The sequence below is a fragment of the Myxocyprinus asiaticus genome, chromosome 36, assembly GCF_019703515.2.
Source record: "Myxocyprinus asiaticus isolate MX2 ecotype Aquarium Trade chromosome 36, UBuf_Myxa_2, whole genome shotgun sequence".
Lineage (NCBI taxonomy): Eukaryota > Metazoa > Chordata > Actinopteri > Cypriniformes > Catostomidae > Myxocyprinus > Myxocyprinus asiaticus.
Window position 1 is genome coordinate 20,207,380 of NC_059379.1, and position 21,653 is coordinate 20,229,032.

Sequence of the window (21,653 nt, forward strand, 5' to 3'; positions counted from 1 at the left end):
CAAAAATTACAAATAAAATGTTTTGTAGTTGAAAAACTCAAGTCACACAAATATTTGTGTATTTATTATCGATCTTTGTTGTGTCTTTCAAGTACATGGGTGCACACGTTCATCCCAAAATGCATAGTCTTTATGTATGTGTGTGTTTAGTATTATAACTTCTGCACTGTAATATGTTTTTATCATCTTCTATAGATTTTCCAATGACATAACCAAGAGTTTGCAGACTCTGCTTGGGGGCAAGTTGTCCGACCCCAACACTGCAGGATTGTTGTGATAACATTGACAGGAAGTGGATTCATTGGTCACCATGCCGGTCCTCTCCACCAGAACCGACAGTGAAATAGGTATCTCATCCTTCACTTACCTTACTACATCAAAACCCTTGATACACACAACAGTCCATAGCAGACAAGAATCCTGATCAAGATTAATTTATTTTCCTGTGTTTTGTGACCTTAAGCACATGCTCATATTTGCATTCAACTTTTCTTGATAAAAGAGTGAGTTCTTCAGAATATCAGGTTTTCCTCCATAACATTTATGGTTACACATCAGATGTTGGAACTAGTATAGACAAGTGGAAACACAGACCATCAATTACTATCATGGTCATTTCACCCAGTTACTGACCTGCATGTGGATCGACGGTCACACAGACAACCACAAGATTCAACTTTGCACTTGTGATGTGATTATCTTTTTCAGCTTGTTAGTTCAAAAGTTCAGGGATCACTTTATCGCAATGAGTGTGTTTGCATTTGTGTTTGGAGACCAAACACACAGCTTAATATTAATATTATGTCTCCCAGACACACCGTGTTTCCTTTTTTCCTTTTTATGCCCACATCCCTCTCTAGGCCATATTTCTTTAATAAAGAAGGAATTACTAAGGAAATGTAATCTATTAGAAAATAATGCCTAGTTCTGGTATAAAAATCTGATGGACGACTGTGAGGTTGCCGGGAGACATGTGGTATGGTTAGGTTACATCCGCTGTGCACGATCTTGTCTTACCCAGCAGACTTTTAATGAACACTTTGAAAGCCCAGTAAGCCACTGTGGATCTGATATATTGGGCCCATTACATACCTTATGTCAAGATGTGTGTGAGCACTTGAGTGCCCTAAACGCTCTGCCACTTATTTGAGCTGCTCGTAATGTGTTATTGGCTGCTATTTTGTTGTTGGACACCTGACACAAACCCTCTCTCTAACACACACATATTTAAACATCCCATTCATGAGGCAGGAAATTGAGATTTAATCGCCAAAGCCCACAAAAAAATTTATCAAGGAGGATTGGCACTAACATATAAGCCTGTTTCTGGCTCTTTGTTCTCTTTTTTTTTTTTTTTTTTTTTTTTTTTTTATTCTTCTTTCTCATTTAACGACTCCATACAGTGTCTTCTGTTCTCATCTAATCTCCATTCATCTGTATGGAAGAGCGGTATGGATATCAGAATGCTGTTCATGTACTCCATATGTATCTTGTTTTTAGTGTGGGAGTTTTTCTTCCTGATGAAATTTGATTTCACTACCTTTGGGTGTCCTTGGACTGACAGACCCATCCACCCACTACCTGTAGTGTGGGTATGTGAGAGAAAGAGAGCCTGGTGTTGATGTCATGTGATAAATTACTATAATCCCTTTGACATCAACTGCAAATGCAGTCATCCTGTGCAACTCAACTCACATTCACACATTGTTATTCTCTCATGCTTTCAAAACGAACAGTATCCAAGGCCTTTAAAAAGCTTCCACTGCTATCATGTTATCAATACAGAGATTAATATTCTGCAAATCCCAAGAAACATTACTTTATTCCTTTTGTGTTTTGTTCTTTCTCTTTTTTTTATTCCACTCCAGCTTAGTTCGCCTCCAATTCAGCTTTACATCTGTGTTCCCCGAGTAGACATTTATCAATGTTGTATGTCATTGTTTTCATGAAGTGAGTGGTTTGGTCCTCAGATCTGCATGCCCTCCTGCACTATGCAGTCTGTTAGCCTGATCAATTTGAATCTGCAGTTTGATTGGAGCATCTTAGACCCTTGCCGGGTTTTTATGAGCCACATGAAGTTTTACGGTGTTATTCTGGGCTGGCCTGCTTGTCCAATTACTATACCTCATCCCAAGTCATCACTAAAAAGATAAGAGTTCCCAGAATACTCAAGAGAGAGAAAAAAGGGACATATGGGAAGCTCTTAGGACAAAAGTTCTTTACCAGATAAGCTAATTTAATTAAAATGTACATATGCCTGTGTGATAGTTTAATGTGTGAACAGGTTTTATGCATGAAACGTTCTAAACATGTGTTCAACTTCAAAGTGTAGAGTTATATAGTCCTTACACAGTATTTGTTGGGGTGGTATTTGAGTAGTGCTTGAGTAAGTGTGTGTGTGTGTGTGTGTGTGTGTGTGTGTGTGTGTGTGTACAGTTGAAGTCATTAAAAAAATTTTTAACCACTCCACAGATTTCATATTAGCAAACTATAGTTTTGACAAGTCGTTTGTGACATCTACTTTGTGCATGACGTGTAATTTTTCCAACAATTGTTTACAGACAGATTGTTTCACTTTTAATTGACTATATCACAATTCCAGTGGGTCAGAAGTTTGCATACACTAAGTTAACTGTGCCTTTAAGCAGCTTGGAAAATTTCAGAAAATGATGTCAAGCCTTTAGACAATTAGCCAATTAGCTTCTAATAGGCTAATTGGAGTCAATTGGAGGTGAACCTGTGGATGTATTTTAAGGTCTACCTTCGAACTCAGTGCTTCTTTGCTTGACATCATGGAAAAATCAAAAGAAATCAGCCAAGACCTCAGAAAAAAAAAATTGTGAACCTCCACAAGTCTGGTTCATCCTTGGTAGCAATTTCCAAATGCTTGAAGGTACCACGTTCATCGGTACAAACAATAGTACGCAAGTATAAACATCATGCCATCATACCACACAGGAAGGAGATGAACGTAGTTTGGTGCGAAAAGTGCAAATCAATCCCAGAACAGCAAAGGACCTTGTGAAAATGCTGGAGGAAACAGGTAGACAAGTATCTGTTTCCACAGTAAAATGAGTCCTATATCAACATAACCTGAAAGGCTGCTCAGCAAGAAAGACTACAGTTTGCAAGTGCACATGGGGACAAAGATCTTACTTTTTGGAGAAATGTCCTCTGGTCTGATGAAACAAAAATGTTACTGTTTGGGCATAATTACCATCGTTATGTTTGGAGGAAAAAGGGTGAGGCTTGCAAGCCGAAGAACACCATCCCAACCGTGAAGCATGGGGGTGGCAGCATCATGTTGTGGGGGTGCTTTGCTGCAGGAGGGACTGGTGCACTTCAGAAAATAGATGACACCATGAGGAATGAAAATTATGTGGATATATTAAAGCAACATCTCAAAACATCAGCTATGAATTTAAAGCTCGGTCGCAAATGGATCTTCCAAATGGACAATGACCCCAAGCATACCTCTAAAGTTGTAGCAAAATGGCTTAAGGACAACAAAGTCAAGGTATTGGAGTGGCCATCACAAAGCCCTGACGTCAATCCGATAGAAAATTTGTGGGCAGAACTGAAAAAGCATGTGCGAGCAAGGAGGCATACAAACCTGACTCAGTTACACCAGTTCTGTCTGGAGGAATGGGCCAAAATTTCAGCAACTTTTTGTGAGAAGCTTGTGGAAGGCTACCCAAAATGTTTGACCCAAGTTAAACAATTTAAAGGCAATGCTACCAAATACTAACAAAGTGTATGCAAACTTCTGACCCACTGGGAATGTGATGGAAGAAATAAAAGCTGAAATCATTCTCTCTACTATTATTCTGATATTTCACATTCTAAAAATAAAATAGTGATCCTAACTGACCTAAGACAGGGTATGTTTTCTACAATTAAATGTCAGGAATTGTGAAAAATTGAGTTTAAATGTATTTGGCTAAGGTGTATGTAAACTTCTGACTTCAACTGTATATATATATATATATTTCCATCCATTCTATTCAGAAACAAGTGTATGGTGCAATGATGCCATTGTCGGTAATGAGATCAATATTGAGTTCCAGATTGTTTATCGTTCAGGTGCTGCTGAGTCTCTCTTATGGCTTCAGCAGAGTACTGGCTGAATATGGCTGCAATGAGGAATATGACAGGAATGGCCATATTAAATTTCTTCTCGGCTAACAGTAAATTTTTCCATTCTGATGTCAAGAATGCAGAGCATCTGGGAGCTGAGGACAGAACGAAAGAGAGAGAGAGAGACGGGAACATTTGTAGCGGCAGCAGCATGTGCTTTGGGAGCACTTTATCGATTTCCAGCCTTTTCCATCATCTCTCTCTCTTTCCTACTCTCCAAGTCTCTCTCTCTACTGCCACAGGGATACAGAACTGTAACACAAGGATTTGTTGCCACTGGAAAAGCTCCCTGTTTCCAATTACATCAGAATGAAAATTTCCACTTCATTTTACCAAATGCATCAGGAGAAAAGCAGAGGTAGAGAAAGATAGAGAGGGAGTCGGAATTTCATTTATTTGTATTAGGCATATATTTTTATACCCCCTTTTGAAGAGGATAAAGTTACCTGCTACTGTCAATGAACAGAACACTGATTTAAAAAGGTGGTGTGGTTGCTGGAACATAATAAGAGTCTGTTAAATGTAAATCTATAGGATTTGTTTTGCCTGTTTAATTGCCTGACAGGTGAACATTGTTAATCTGACCACTTAGAGAAGTAATTGCACATCTCTCTTAAACAAGCCACTCAGTTTGAGATCACATTTATGTCCATAGCACAAACTGTGTAGGATGCAACAAATGTTAATTTTCAGGCTTAGGGGGTTTAAAAAAATTATGAGCAGTAGTAATAGTGATGCTTGCCTCCGCTAGTTTTCAAAAATTGTACTTCGAACTCCAAGTTAAATGACAGTTATCAGTTTCAGTCAAATTAACCTGTGTATGACCAAGCTCAAATACAGACTTGAAAAAAGTACTGTCACATGGAATATGTGATGGACAAAGTTTTCTACAGGTATTCAAAATGCTGTTTCAAGATAGGATTCCCTCCTGTTCTCAAGACTTAGTGCTCCAGAGATGCTCGCGTCAAGGGATCCTTTGGCCTTGGCTTATGTGCAACAAGATCAGAATAAGGAAAGCAAACATTTGTATTGACATCGTATTGATAAAATTATTTATTTATTTTTTATTTTTATTTTTTTCGTGTGTCTACATGTTGGCATACATTTAATAGGCATAATGTGATGGAGTTTAATGCTAAAACGCAATTATCAGGGCGGTGTGTCATGCAATGTGTATGTGTGATGATGATTTATATGAGTAGTCATCATTCAGTGGGTGGCTGTGTGTGTGGATGATTGGAGTAGATGGTCTAGAACATGCTAGTAGATCTTTTGAGACACTGGGCAAGAGTTCTGATGTGGTGTTGTGGTTTAAGAGGCTGGGGTTCAGAGCTGAGAGCACAGCGATGAAGCCCTGCAAAGGGCTTGGACTGCCAAAAAAGCTTTTCCGCAGAATGTGTGTGTGCTTCATGCATATTGTCCATTTAAAAACAGCTCCTAAAGAGCAATAAAAGACTGGAATAACTTCTATTGTCTGGAAAGTAAGAAGTGGATGCAATCAGAAACCAAACGGATACCCCAAGTTTGTTGAAACAAGAAAAGATCAAAGAGTGTCACTAGAACATAAATTGTTATGTACATGTAGCTGGTGATTTCTTTCTCTCTTTGTCTCTCTCTGTTTTTCTCTCTCCTCTTTCTTCTATAATTTGTCAGCACTCTGGAGGGCCTGTCTCTTTCTCTCCATGGATGTAGTATTTCTGTTTTAGGAAGTAAATCAAAGGGGAAATGAATGGAAGGACTCAGAGTGCAGCTGTTCTTGTTTTCATTTTTCCATTCACTCGCTCAGTTGTTTCGCAGGCAGACTTAAACCATGTTCTCTTAGTAGCACCTGAAATACTGACCCCTGAGGTGGTCGTGTGTGTTTGTATGTGACAGATATACTGCATCATAGAGTCGATTTCTCAGCACCTGCAAAAGAGAACTGCTGTGTAAGTTCAGTGTTCATTTCCTGCAGCACAGTTCAGTGAGACGAGTGTGTGTGAATCTTTTTGCACTATTGACTCCTAAATCCATCCAAAAAGACAATCACAGAAAAACATTTGACTGTTCTTTAGATATGTGGCTTGTGCTATAAATCTATCTGGTCTGTTTTCTGCCAGTTGACCTCTTCCTGGCCAGTGCATTAATGGCCTGAGGCCAACCTGGATCAGATAGAGACAGCAGGGCATATTTGCCATATGGACAGCCTGTTTGTGGCATATGTTTGTGTGTGTCTGGGTGTGTGTTTGCATGTTCTGTTCTTTTTTCAGACCTGTGTGTGTATTTGCCTAAGAATATCGTACCAGAAAGCCATCTTTGTCTGCGAGGATGTGAACGTAAGCGCTTAGGCCTATGCGTGTCTGTGAGTGTTGTGTTGACTCCAGACAGTTTAGATGACCTTTCTGCCTTCCTGACAGGCTGTGTAATTAAATTTGGTCTCCATGCCCTGTGCTTTTGACCAATAATGTTGTGAATTTGAGAAGCATGGCCTTCCACCCTGTGCTCCTCCCTGCCGTACTCCAGCACTGCCATTGATGTCTGAGGAACGCTATTATTTTCTAGAGGCCACTGGGAAGTGTAGGCGTGTGAAAGGGAAACACTTTTTGGCACAGCATTTTTTCACATCCCATCCAGTAAATTTGGCTTGGCAATGGATAATGGTCAGTTTACGGAAATCCTTTTATAGCCTACAGACACATAAGGTTAGATGTTGACTGTTAAACTCAGCCTGGGTCCAGCTGGTCAGCGGTCAGCAGAAGAACTTTAGGAAAGACTTTGATGGCATCTTGTCGTGTTCTGCTATTTCTGCTCAAGTGACTTTATAGTAAATGTTGATGAGATAATAAAGCTGTGGTCAGATTCATATAAATTGTAGCAAGTAGGCTTTTCAGTTAATTACATAATATGCAGATTAATTAATCAAATTAATCTCAATTAATCGCACATATCAATATTTGCTGATAAATGCCCGAAATAAAGATAAATCAATAATTGTAAATATAGAGAACATATAACAAACACATTGTGGTCTGGAGCAGTGCAGGTGACAAACAGAGCAGGGGGATATATTGCATACAGCCCATTAAATAATAGGGCGCAGTCAGTGCAATAATCGGAAAAGAACCTGCACTTTAGTTAAATTGCACTTGACCCAGCCCATTAGCGCAATGCGCGCCCTGTTTTGCCAACCCACTTACACTTTGCGCATGCTTGCACGAAAATATCAAAACTTCATGGCCATGCCCACTGACTTTGTGCTTATGGTGTATCACATATTGAACTTAAAGGTTATTTTCTTTTTGGATATGTATGCTCCAATGTTGCCTGCATCTTTAGAGACCGTCACTAAATTTGACTGTTTGTGAATAAAGAACGTCCAACGTCAAGCCAACTTTACTGCATTATTTATTGACGTGGGGACGCTTGGTCACTTGTTTCTGATTTCGCTGCAGTATCGTGGAAAAAGAAACTACATGTAGCCGTGCCAACGTAGGATCAGTACATAACGGCACATTCAGCAACATGGAAAAGCAGATCAAGTTGGGTTCTGAACTCGCGACTACATTGGTACAGCTAGTAAAAACATGCATCAAACATCCACACCACACCAACCCAGCCTTTTTTTTTTTTTTTTTTAGATATGCAGCCAATAACCTACAAACATGGAAGTCTTAAATAATGCCTAAACTAAAGACTCTGCTAACTAAATTCAGCTGACTCAATACATGTTAACAGACTATGATAATGGTCTACTCAGATGACACATTGTTTCCTAGAGCTGGTAGAAATTGCTCAAAACAGACACAAGACACATGAAAACATTATTTTGTTTGCAATTCTGATGACTTTGCTTTAATTTTTTTTGCTGTTTTTTTGCAGCATATTTTAAATGTTTATATTTTTGATTAATGCATGTTATTTTTTGATCTGCCCTAATTATTTTGATCTGTGCTTTTTATTTATTTTTGTGCTTATTTTTTTATCTGCACTTATTATTTTTTGTTTCACGCTTATTATTTTGATTCACACTTATTATTTTTGGATCCGTGATCGCAATATATTTGACGGGATTTTGATCCCATAGTATTTACATTGATTTGTTGAAAATGTGCGAAAAACCCGTACTATCTTTGGACATACATTACACAGAACAACTTTTACTCTCCACGTGCTGTGAAAGGATCTCGCTGCTGAACACTTCACGACCAATCTACACAATTACTAGTGAGTGAAATGTAAACATTTACCAGCCAGTTGCCAAATATATTCACTTTAGTCGCAAAGCGCGAAATTTGGTTGCAAATGCGAGTAATTTCCTCTCATTGTAGTAGAGGGTTTCGCATTGAGTGAAAGATCGATCTTGGGACTTAAGAATCGGTAATATATTTCGCGATTAATTGGAAAAACAATATTTTTACCCATCCCTACACCTAATGTGTGGATACCTCCTTTATTTTGTTTGTTTTGTGTTTAAAAATCATCTTGTCTTTGTCAATAAGTGAAAAAGAGAAAAAGAAATATGAAATGACAAAATGGGTTAATGTTTTCCCAGTAAAATCACTTGGAAACACGTCTAATCATATTTACGCCTTCTGACCTTGTGAGTCAGAATTTCCTAGAAGGACTTGAATGCACCATGTGCGCTGACTGCCTCCTGCTGACTCCGAGTCGCAAAAACATGAAGGTGGTACTTAAAGCTTGAATTAGAAAATTCCTTATTACGAAATTATGTATGACCAGGGGGCATGATTAATTGCTGTTTTTTTTTTTTTTTTTTTTTTTTTTTTTTTTTTTTTAACATTAGTTTTCATACAATTAACCACACTGAATTAAACCGTTAAGTTGACAGCCTTAGTAGCAAGCATCACATCTACCTTTCTCTTCAGTCTTTAAGTGTACAGTCTGTAAGTGTGTTAAAGATTACACCAAACATGACCGTGTGTTTATGTTTTTAAACATCACAGCCCCTTAATGAAACTTTAGGGATTTGATTCACAGTTCCAGTTGTGATTCCTGGAAAAACAGGAATTAGACAGACAAAGGGAGGAAGTGAGGTGCAGCCTGGGAGAGGGCCTTTTTTTTTTTTTTTTTTAACCCTCAGTCTGACCCAGTGTGCATGTTAAATGAATCCATGATGTTTTCTTTCTGTTTCTGTCTACTGAAGTTTACTAACATCACACCATGTCAGGAGATTTAATGGAGAATCATCTCTATAACCGCTTTGACATACACCACATATCTGTATTCATTTGGATTTTCTGGGCAATATTTGTGTCTGTCTATATTTTCCCTTTGGATATTGAGTGTGTGTGTGTCTGGGTGTGTAATGTGTTTCCTGTATTTCTTCTGCAGGTCTGTATGAGCTGTTGTCAGACCTGCCATCTCAGCTGCAGCCTCATGTTGAGAGCGCAGATGACTGCTCCTTTCTACACGCTATGTTTGGGGAGAGGAGTATGCACTCATTGGTCAAGGTGAGTTTGTGTACATGTGTATCCATATGTGTGTGAAATGGCAGACATAGCTATTCTGTAAGACGTGTGGCTTAACATTAGGTCCCTAAATCCATTTATCTGTTTTACAGTCTCTCTCTCTCTCTCTCTCTCTCTCTCCCTCTCTTTTACTTCATTAGTATGATATGTTGTTTCAGAAGAACCCTTTTCTTTTGGTTGTATAAGACGCGCTACTATAAAGACATATTCAATCAGACTCTGTAAACCCTTGAAGGAAAAGTTTAAGTCATTTTTATTGAATGGGAGCCATTTCTGATTCGAAAGAGAATTTATGCCATGTTGACATTTAAATGTGAATATTTAGTAAAGACTAGTCAAAATACTGTTTGTAATTCATGCTTTTTTCTTTAGTGTCTGTTTTTCTTCTCTCTCTTTTAACACAAATGGTTGCATTGAGTCTTTAAAATGCCTAATTGGCTAGTTTGAAGAGAATTCATTTTAGTATATACAGTGTCAAAGAGGACTGATTGGAAGGCTGTTAAACTGTGTAAAATTACAGGTGCATCTCAATAAATTAGAATGTCGTGGAAAAGTTAATTTATTTCAGTAATTCAACTCAAATTGTGAAACTCGTGTATTAAATAAATTCAGTGCACACAGACTGAAGTAGTTTAAGTCTTTGGTTCTTTTAATTGTGATGATTTTGGCTCACATTTTACAAAAACCCACCAATTCACTATCTCAAAAAATTAGAATATGGTGACATGCCAATCAGCTAATCAACTCAAAACACCTGCAAAGGTTTCCTGAGCCTTCAAAATGGTCTCTCAGTTTGGTTCTCTAGGCTACACAATCATGGGGAAGACTGTTGATCTGACAGTTGTCCAGAAGACAATCATTGACACCCTTCACAAGGAGGGTAAGCCACAAACATTCATTGCCAAAGAACCTGGCTGTTCACAGAGTGCTGTATCCAAGCATGTTAACAAAGTTGAGTGGAAGGAAAAAGTGTGGAAGAAAAAGATGCACAACCAACCGAGAGAACCGCAGCCTTATGAGGATTGTCAAGCAAAATCGATTCAAGAATTTGGGTGAACTTCACAAGGAATGGACTGAGGCTGGGGTCAAGGCGACAAGAGCCACCACACACAGACGTGTCAAGGAATTTGGCTACAGTTGTCGTATTCCTCTTGTTAAGCCACTCCTGAACCACAGACAACGTCAGAGGCGTCTTACCTGGGCTAAGGAGAAGAAGAACTGGACTGTTGCCCAGTGGTCTAAAGTCCTCTTTTCAGATGAGAGCAAGTTTTGTATTTCATTTGGAAACCAAGGTCCTAGAGTCTGGAGGAAGGGTGGAGAAGCTCATAGCCCAAGTTGCTTGAAGTCCAGTGTTAAGTTTCCACAGTCTGTGATGATTTGTGGTGCAGTGTCATCTGCTGGTGTTGGTCCATTGTGTTTTTTGAAAACCAAAGTCACTGCACCCGTTTACCAAGACATTTTGGAGCACTTCATGCTTCCTTCTGCTGACCAGCTTTTTAAAGATGCTGATTTCATTTTCCAGCAGGATTTGGCACCTGCCCACACTGCCAAAAGCACCAAAAGTTGGTTAAATGACCATGGTGTTGGTGTGCTTGACTGGCCAGCAAACTCACCAGACCTGAACCCCATAGAGAATCTATGGGGTATTGTCAAGAGGAAAATGAGAAACAAGAGACCAAAAAATGCAGATGAGCTGAAGGCCACTGTCAAAGAAACCTGGGCTTCCATACCACCTCGGCAGTGCCACAAACTGATCACCTCCATGCCACGCCGAATTGAGGCAGTACTTAAAGCAAAAGGAGCCCCAACCAAGTATTGAGTACATATACAGTAAATGAACATACTTTCCAGAAGGCCAACAATTCACTAAAAATGTTTTTTTTTATTGGTCTTATGATGTATTCAAATTTTTTGAGATAGTGAATTGGTGGGTTTTTGTTAAATGTGAGCCAAAATCATCACAATTAAAAGAACCAAAGACTTAAACTACTTCAGTCTGTGTGCATTGAATTTATTTAATACACGAGTTTCACAATTTGAGTTGAATTACTGAAATAAATGAACTTTTCCACAACATTCTAATTTATTGAGATGCACCTGTAGATATGCAGTACACTGTTTTATCTTTTCAGACAGGACCATCTATCACCTTTACCTTAATTTCATCTTCATTCTTGGGTTTACTTTTACTCTCCTGCTTGTAAAACCCAATCTATGTTTTCACATACGAAATCAGTTTTGCCAGTTTGTACTTTTCCCATGCCTACCTGTGTTCACCTGCCACGCTCGTCCCTTAGTTCCAAATCTTTCACTGTATACACAAGGGTTGTGCTGATACAATCATATCGATGTATCGCAATACTTCTCTGTATTTAATCAACACTTTAGATCACTGTATTTTTATTAATCTTTTTGTGTAGCCATATCATGTCCAGCATTTCAGTAATGAAGAAGCAGGTTGTCTAAATATACACAAACTTTGATACTGGCATTTCTCGGTGCAGTCAGAACCGTTTCTGTGAAGTGCAAGTGAGACTGATTGAGATTTCTCTTGCGGGCACGTTGAGGGCTTATAGTATGAGGTGGTTGGGGATACCCAACCCTATTATTCACTCTCCTTGATGCTTAAACACTAATGCATACAGTATATTCATAATAGGAATGTACATTATAGTTATGCTGCTTAAGGCATGACTGGTCAAGACTGGTGATATGTCCCACTGTACACTGTTTAAGGACTGGACTGAACTGGCCTTTGTTTCAAAAGTTCTCTGTATATTAGTCTAGCTACAGAGGCAGAGGTGGTATAATAGGCAGGACAGACAGACAGACCGGAGTCCGAGCCAAAGCCCTCTGCTCTCCATGCAATTAAAGCAGAGTTTCATACATGTCCCTCTCCACTCTGTTCTTTTGCCAAACTGCCACTCCAGAGAGCCTTACAGGAAATCTGACACAATCTGCAATTTCCACCTGGGTTAGATGGAAAGCGGAATTTGTCATCAGTGTGTGCGAGTCTCTATGAGATGGAAAAGATAGACATAGGAAGAGAAAGATAATTGGCAACTTTTCTTCAAATTATTTCTAGTGGGAAATAAATGGTTCTTTCCCAAGGTCTCTCCTTTACTTTAAAGTGTAGTTGGATTTTTCACTTTGGTTTGATTATTTTCTGGAATTGTAAGGTGCACTATTCTGTTATGTGTTCCTCTTAGTGCCCTTCCTTTCTCACATCCACACTAATAAAAGGGTGTTCACATCCACACGCACACTCTCTGAGTCTATGAGTGGTCCCACACGCAACACCCCTAACACCTATAATCCCCCTCTGTGCAAGGCACTGCTCGTAACCCAGCTATGAGATCAGCTGGTAATGCCTGTGGTTTTCACCTCTGTGCCTTTCTGTATTTGTTATTACAAGAGGAAACCAGATTCAGTTCAAACTCCTGTATCCAGCCCTCCGGGGACAGCACAGCACGCACCTTTGGGGCACTGGGGGATAGGTGACCTCCCTCTCATGAGAACTCAAAGGAGGCTCAGGTTTAGGCCTCCCATCTCTAATCCTACACCATTTATCTGAGCTTTCTGGCTTGCTAAAGAAATTCTGTTGGCATAATGAAGCTCAAATGGAGCTTGGAGCTCTTAATACTTCTGTGTCTAACAGAACGTAGCTACGGTGTTTGCGGCATAGCCCACACCGTAGCCTGACGTGCACCTCTTCAAAAATGTAACTGCGTGTTGCATTGATGCAGACTACAACAGCTGTGATCCAGTGTTGTAAGAGGTGCAGGGGTGAGAATGTCCTCACCACATAAAGTTTTCAGAAAAACAACTCAGCCTGGCTATGTTGTTGCAAAATAAAACTCATTATAATCACTGGAGCTGTCTGCACTGGTAGTGCCTGATGAGTTTACATGCATTCTGTTGTCAGAAACTGAATTTCTAGTTTTGTTACACTGCTCCAATCACTTTATTTAAAAAAAAAAATCAAATGTGTGACTTTGCTATAAGCATATTTAAACAACTTCTCACTGTTTTATCAAAGCTATCTTGTAACAGCATAAAGACACTTATTGAATGATTTGTAATTTTAATACAAAAGTTATCAAACTAAGATTAAGAATTGGAAACAAAGACTGTGAGGTGGCATTATTGTTTATGGGAAGGTTATGTAATAACTTTGTTGTTTAAAGCCTGGTGCACACTGTACGATTTTGGCCACGATTCTGCCATCTGAGACAAATTTCTGAAGAATTTCTGTCGTCATAGGGCAAAATCTGCAGTCTTACAACATTTAGTGAGACTATTACGATGGCCAGATGAGATATTCCGCTCCTCTCTTACACCCCAATTCACTGTTTTCAGAGAAACCCACGGAGTATGATCCTTGGAAAGAGACTTGCTCCTCAACTGCACCATAGCAACATTATTCCCCAGTTATCACTCTACTCAAGCTCTTACAATGTTTTTTCTTCTTTTAGTTTTATCTAAAATGTTTTAATAAATAAGCAGAAAATACTTGGAGAAAAGTGTAACACTTCAGCAATATGAAAGCATTATTCCCCCAATTAAATAAATACAGAGCTTACAAAACGAAAATAGGTAATTACATTTTCTTTACATTTATCATGCATTTTCTTTACAACTTTATAAATTATTTGAATTACTATTTTATTAATAAATTTACTTTTAAGCATCTGTAAACTTCTTTAGTTAAGATTCACCACTCCAATATAATACAAAAAAAACGAATGGAACAATTTATATTGGTAAGTATTTATCAGACATTTTAATCCAAATCAACAGATATAATTGGAAACAATTGTAGAAATCTGTCATGTTTGTGCATTATCCATAGGGAATTTGCAACCGTGGAATATTATTAGCCTGCATGAATTTCCATAATTTTGCATGGCCTTTAGGTTACTAATCTAAAAGAGGAGAAAGACGTAGCCTACTATAACCCACCTTTTTTGTTTTCCCTATGTGAACGCAGAACTTTGTCATTTTTCGGGCCACAAGTCTTTTTATTTCCATAATGAATCTTTGCTTGTGGTAGCTAATTATTACTGTAGGCTACCTCCCCCACTCACGTTCATTCTCAGCATCTGTAATTTTCTGTATTTGTGATCAGGATGTCTTATTACAAGCCTATTTGACAAAATCCATCTTTCTTTTTATATGTTATGTTCATGATGGAGTGGTATTGGAGCAATGGAAATGCTGATGCCCTGACTTTTAGAAAAAAAAAAAAAAAAAAACGCTCCTCCGGGCAAATATTGCTGTTCACTTCTATTCCGCAACGCTCACGTTCGCTGATCTGGAGGATTTGGACCACAGTTGGCTACGATGTGTATCGTACAGTCTGATATAATGTCGCACAGTGTGCCTTGGCAGTCTCAATGGGTTCATGTCGTACAGTCTGGCAAGTAACAATCTTAAAGGACTGTAAAGCTCCTACAGTGGATAGCGTGCTTTGTTGTTAATTTCTCAAGTCATTGGAAATGAAAGTTCTAAGAAAAAGGGTATCTCAGAACTCTTTTGGTATGGTGGTAAAAGCTGTTTTCCTTTTTAATTTCAGTTTATGAACTTGGCAAGACCAGTCATAGAATCACTTCTTCTCTCACCATACAAACTTTTCAAATATAGTCAGTCAGATCAAATCTCACAGAGTGCCTTATCAGTTTATTGCACAGACGCCAAGAGACGGCTAAGTTTAGATTGAGCTAGAAATTGTCTGCCCTTCTGTTGGATGTGAGACGCTGAAAATTTATTTGTTGGAGTTCCATTTGCTGGCAGTTCTACATTATGGCTATACATTTTCCTATTTAACACAGAGCCCCCATATTAATGTTTGTGAAGTCTCTTAAAGAGCAGCTGGTGTCTGATTCCGATTCTTTATAATCCATATTCTTTATCCAAAATAAATTCCCTAAGTAATACAAGCCTTCTGCATTTAGTGTCTGGGCTCAGCGTACTCCAGAATAAACAAATGCATATATCGGAGCACACATACACACACTCGCTTGAGAGAGAATGTGTATTTTTTTTGTGTGTGTGCAGTGCACATGTGCATTTGTCAGGGATACTTTATGTGATTGGATGGAATGTAGACAAACGGTATATGTTTAACCCAGAAAGTCACTGACATATTATATTAATACTCACAATCAGAACACTAGTGCTTGATTGCAGACACAAATAAGTGCAAGACCTTTGCGATTTTCTACCCATCAAATTTTCTGCCTATTTGTGACAAACAAACCCTGGTCACATTTTTTCCCTGGTCATCTTTAGCTTCTTTTTAAATAAAAAATGTGATGATCTCTCAACAATTCTGGCTTTCACTCTTCTTGCTGTGTTCGAAATGTGGTAGCTTCCATAAATCTGATAAATTAGTGTTTCATGAGCCACACATGCAGTTATTCTGTGCCGTTCCTTCTGCTTTATGAGTCGTGAAACTGGATATTAGAAATTAGGAATGCCACTCATCACCGCAAAGATGTTTGCCCTCCATTTCTGGATTTATTTTCTCCAGGTGTGTGTGTGTATGTGTGTATGTGTGTGTGTGTGTGTGTGTGTGTGTGTGTTGGCTGGCCTCCTTAACCTCAGTATGTCCTGTCAGTATCCAAATGTTAAAAATTTTGTATCCTCTGTGAAGCATCTGTCCTGTCATCTCATCTGAGACTGTAGAAAGTTTCCTGACTTCTGTTTTCAGTCTATATTATTTTGTCTTCATGCGTCCTTTTCCCCACCTTTAGAGTGTTTGCTAGATAGTCCAACACTTCTAAGCCTGTGCATTCAAAACAAATTAAATCATGTGAACACTCAAGACGTTTTTTGCAGAGTCTCATCATCCAATGTCAGCCATAACCAATGTCTGTCACACCCTGTCTAAACTGGGCGCGAGCGATGTCACACGATGCTCTGGACACATCGAAGCGAACGTTATAAATAGGGTTGCCCCCGACCAAAGATTTTCCTAGTCGACTAGTAGGAGTTAATTTAAGCCATTAGTCGACTAGTCGCACATTTATGATATTAATTTAATTACTTGAATATATTTTGGGGGGGGGGGGCATTGAAAATGGTTTGAGTTCCAGGGCTGAGAAAGAATAAGTAACATTGCTAACACTGTTCTACATTACAGAGAAATACGAAACCGTAATAATGAGCCTTTAAAATATAAATTTTACAAGCGCACGCAAGCGAAGCAAGCCGCAGTGACACCGGGAAAAGCTGTAATGATCCTGAATGTGTTGGAAAAACCAGCAAGGAGACTGTCCGAACATTTAGTTAATTTATAAAGAGAAATGCACATTAGGGTTGTGCCGACAGACGACGATCTCGGGGATCGACGATGGTCAGAGTGATCGCCAATAGCTGATGCCTTTGACGATGTCAAGACGATATTTGGCTCGTTTTCCCATGTATTAAATTATTATTATTATTATTAGGCTATTATTATCAAATTAATATTACAAATAATTTGCCCGTAGAGACACAGACATGAGCTTGAAGAAACACTTTATTATATTTTTAAGAACAGATGACAGAAAAGCCGTCTATGCGCATGTCTGACACACTGTTTGTTCGGAGGCGTGCAGTCTCGTGGAACACGTGCATCTAAAAGGTTCTCACTCTTTGTTTCATTCTTCTGATATTTTTGTTTTGTTTTTTGTTGCAAGAACAGTATCGTCTATGAGTGCTGCAAATGACCTCAGACATCTCAGACAGCTCAGGAGGTGTTTTGAGTTCAGTTCACTTTATTTCCACAGAGCAGTTTATTGTGACCAACTCTGCAGCCTATACATCTGTGATTAAAACATAAAATAATACAAAAACATGTTCACCTCCAACCATGATTTATATTTAAGTGAGAGATTTTGACAACTCTTGTAAAACCATCTTTCAAAAAGTTGAACAACACACATTTTAATTGTTTTTTTAGTTTCATTTGAATTTTTTGTTAAAATAAATAAAAAATAAAGTTCTAAGTTTGAAATCAAGGTGTCTTGCTTTATTGTGTAGGCTGAACCCTAACCTGCTTAATGGAAATTACCCCATAGGACCACCTAGCATCCAACCAGTGCTAATATCAGTGTTCGTTGTTTTTATGTAGAGTTTTTTCTGCGACCAACCGACCAATCAAAACTTGGTCGGCCAAGACTCTTCTCATCAACTAACCTTTGGTCAACTATCAGGGGGTAGCCCTAGTTATAAATAGGGAACTCAGTTTTCAGACATTTTTATAATCGATCGTTGTGGAAATTAACGATCAATTAATCGTTAACGTTAATACTGCAAAACGCACGTGGAGGACTCCAAATAATATGTGCATGTAGCCTACTGTTTAAATATAATTTAAATTATTACACTTAAAGGTGCAGTATGTAAGATTCAGAAACCCTTGTTATTAATGACATCTGTGCCCATTAAGTGAACTGCAGCCAGCTACCTGTTGCTCGTGATTGCGCACACACTCCATAGGGACGCGGGCATCGACCAAAACAATGACGTAACGTACAAAGAGACAACATGATTCGCTGACAGAGGCTCAGATACACAGTTATGACTGTTTTACTACAAACTTTGAGACTGTATATTATATTTGACTCTCCAGTGCTGGAACAGGGCTAAAACAAAGTGTGGATATAGGTCTGACTATGCGAGACTGTAGTTTGAAGTAATCACTTTTCTTTGCATGATACATTGACTGCATTTATACGATAGCCTATGTCGACGTTAGCTAGCTAGCCAGCTTTATCAATAGCTGTTAGCTAAATTTGGTGGGTGATGACAGTAGTTTTTTATAAAATAGTATGTACATTATAAATATGTTGACACAATTCAGTATTGATGTGATTCCATCACAACTGTCATTTTGATATATTGATGCACTATTGTTTTATAATAATAGATTGTATATATTTTCTTTATAACCAAGTTACGTTACACTAATGAATGGAGCTTTTTGCATTATCTTGAACATTGTCTAGCATTCATTTCATGTGTTATTGTAGTTTACCTTGCTGAATAATTACAGATTAACATTGACATTAACCTGACTTTTAGTATTAAGAGAAGATCATTGAAATTATTTGAAAGTTACGAAGCAAGGTAGCTTGCAATTTGTCAGCGTTAGCAGGCAAGATCAAGTTAGCTCAAATTACACAGATCAGTCCTTATGGCACTATATTTCACATGCTTTGCAGTTATGTAAGCTTACCTGTCCAATAAGAATACCAATTCAGGGTTGGTTTTGATCCCCAAAACTGAATGAAGGTCCCTCCAGGAATCAAACACCCTGCCGATGTTCACTCTAGTTTTTGCTCGACCACGATCACGTTTCTGTTTTTTTTTTTTTTTTTTTTTTTTGTGCTTATTCTGAGTTTGTGTAGGAGTCGGTGTTGTGCTGGGTGCTGGAAGGGCTCATTTTTGCGTTACAAACCATTCACACATTGGCAAAAAAAAAGGCAAATATTACATGAAAGATGTTACATATTGCACCTTTAAAGGGTTAGTTCACCCAAAAAAGGAAATGCAGTCATTGTTATCTTACCCCTGTGTTGTAATAACCCCATATGACTTTTTTTTTTCTTAATACAAAGGGAGAAATTGTGAAAACATGTTGTGCTCAGTGATGTCATACAATGGCAGTTTATGGTGACTACCTCTTCAAGCTTCAAAAGGATGCAAAAGTATAATTCAGAAGTCTAATAAATTATTCCATGAGACTCATGATTGTTATGAAAGCATACGATTAGCTTTGGTGAGAAACAAACCGAAATTGAATGTATTATTTAGTGAAATTGTTAACTGACCTTTACCCTTCTCTTTGCGTTCATGAGACTGCACGAAAGCCGGCTAGTGAGATGCATGCTTCAATATACTGTTATGAGAACGTTTTTGGACCGATGCCAGTTCATAGTGGGCGGGTTTCCCGGTTTCCCGCTGTGCTGCTGAAAAAATAAACCAAGCGATTAACAGAATGTACTTTCGCTCGTCACGGCTGGGTAGTACCAGAACTCTGATTAACATAGAAAATATACCTTTTATCATGTGTTGTTTGCCATCAGGTTAGTGTGACTGTAGCTCCTCCTTTGTCTATCTCTCTCTCTCTCTCAGTTTTGAGTACTCTGTTTCAAACAAAAGATGCTAGGCAAAGAAATGCATCTATTCTCTGACTATACAAACTCATCAGACATATTTAGTAAGTTCAGTTCTTTGGTGTATGTGCAGCTGTGTTGTGTTCTGTTGTTTCTATCACTGTGGTGGACCTGTTTTTAGATAAACAAAACGCATTTTGTCTTGAATGCCCCATGTTGTGAGGGGGCTGCGTGAATTGTTTCTCTCATGCAGTCTCATCATGAATGCGCAGAGGAGAGGAACGGTCAGTCAACAGTTTCACTAAATACTACATTAGATTTCAGTTTGTTTCTCACCAAAGCTCATTGTATGCTTTCTTAACAACACGAGTCTCATGGAATAATTTATTAGACTTGTGAATTATACTTTTGCTTCCTTTTGAAGCTTGAAGAGGTGGTCACCATAAACTGATATTGTGTGACATCACAGAGCACAATTTTTTTTTCACACAATTTCTTTGTGTTAAGAAAAAGAAAGAAAGTCAAATAGGGTTATAACAACACAGGGGTGAGTAAAAAAATGACAGAATTTTCAATTTGGGGTGAACTATCCCTTTAAGAAATGCAGGTATTGTAATTTTCTTAAAATATTCTTAGTTCAGTATATTTTAATACATTTAGGCTATGTTTAGAATGAATTTGTGAATTGTTTAATTACTTTTAATTAATTTCTCTTTATAATAATTTTTATGGAAAATATACTGTATAATTTGTATACATATTTGAGTTCATTAAAACTTCACATTGTGGACTATTTCTTTTTTTTTTTTTTTTTTTTTTTTTTTTTTTTTTCTTTTTTATAAATTAAGTCAAATCATAACATGCTGCATAATCACAGTACATTACATAGCCTACCGTTTCTCTGGTGATTGATAGATTTTAGCTGAATGTGCTTTCCCGGCGATCACGTAATTTGAGGATGAAACAAGGAGTCCAGCAGATCAACTGTGCTTGTTTTCATGTTGTACTTTAACACACTATCACAGTGTATACAGAAAATTAATTTATAGAGGAACGCTCCAACACTGATTACATTGAGCCTGCTTCATCTTCATCTTTGCGTCGTCTTCTGTGACGCAGAGAAGATGTGACATGCAGTGTGCAAGCACCCTCTGGTGACGGATCACTGTATAGACAGCCTTATCAACGTCTGCTGGCATGGTTATTGAACACATTTGTCCTAAAATTAATCAACGATTGATAAGCTTAATTGATCAAATTATTAATGACAATTAATCAATTAATCATTGACATCCCTAGTTCTAAACCGTTTATTTGTCTTGTTGATGAGAGTAGCGCCAGCGTGTGTAGCGCAAAATTGGCGTTTACTCTCAGCATGGCCGCTCGCGTCTGGTGTCACTCTGGTGTCAATACATCACCTGTATTCCTCCTATTGCCTATTGGATGGATTTTCATATATTAAATCATTATTATTATTATATTTAATTGAACAAAAAGCTATCTAGTCAATATTATAAACCCTCTGTTTACAGTCAATAAATACAGTCAAATTTTATTTATGTGTGTACATGTTTGTATGTATGTTTTAATGTATTTGTTTAAATTTGTGATAGTTTGAGGAAGTGGATTCCCAACGCTGAGTCTTGGTTTCTTCCTCATCCTACCTAACCATATTGCTGTCCGTATTGTGAAAATTGCGAGACAAATACATTTAAATGTTCCTGTAGCTTAAATGTAAGAGCATTGTGCCAGCCATGCCAAGATCATGGGTTCGTTAATGAGGGAAAATGCGTAGGCCTACAAGAAAGATGTTTACCTTGAATTTACTTCCGCTTTGGATAAAATTGCCTGCCAAATAAATAAATGTAAATGACATTCATTGCAGTTTGAATTCTGACAAGTACTTTTTACCTAGAACATTAACCAGTGTATCTGCTGCACTCAG

At 38.1% G+C, this 21,653-nt stretch overlaps 1 protein-coding gene across 3 annotated transcripts in view; it reads left to right on the forward strand.

The window, feature by feature from the left end:
* The window catches only part of LOC127427462 (MAGUK p55 subfamily member 7-like), a 184,925-nt gene that overhangs the window by 44,894 nt on the left and 118,378 nt on the right, over nt 1-21,653 (forward strand). For 2 of the 3 annotated variants that reach the window (XM_051675088.1, XM_051675087.1), the window contains exons 3-4: nt 196-347; nt 9,469-9,587. In XM_051675088.1, the coding sequence (XP_051531048.1) occupies nt 311-347; nt 9,469-9,587 (156 nt within the window). In that variant the 5' untranslated portion in view covers nt 196-310. Of the gene's footprint in view, nt 1-195; nt 348-9,244; nt 9,300-9,468; nt 9,588-21,653 lie in introns of those variants that run through there. The other variant, XM_051675086.1, reaches the window with a different exon arrangement.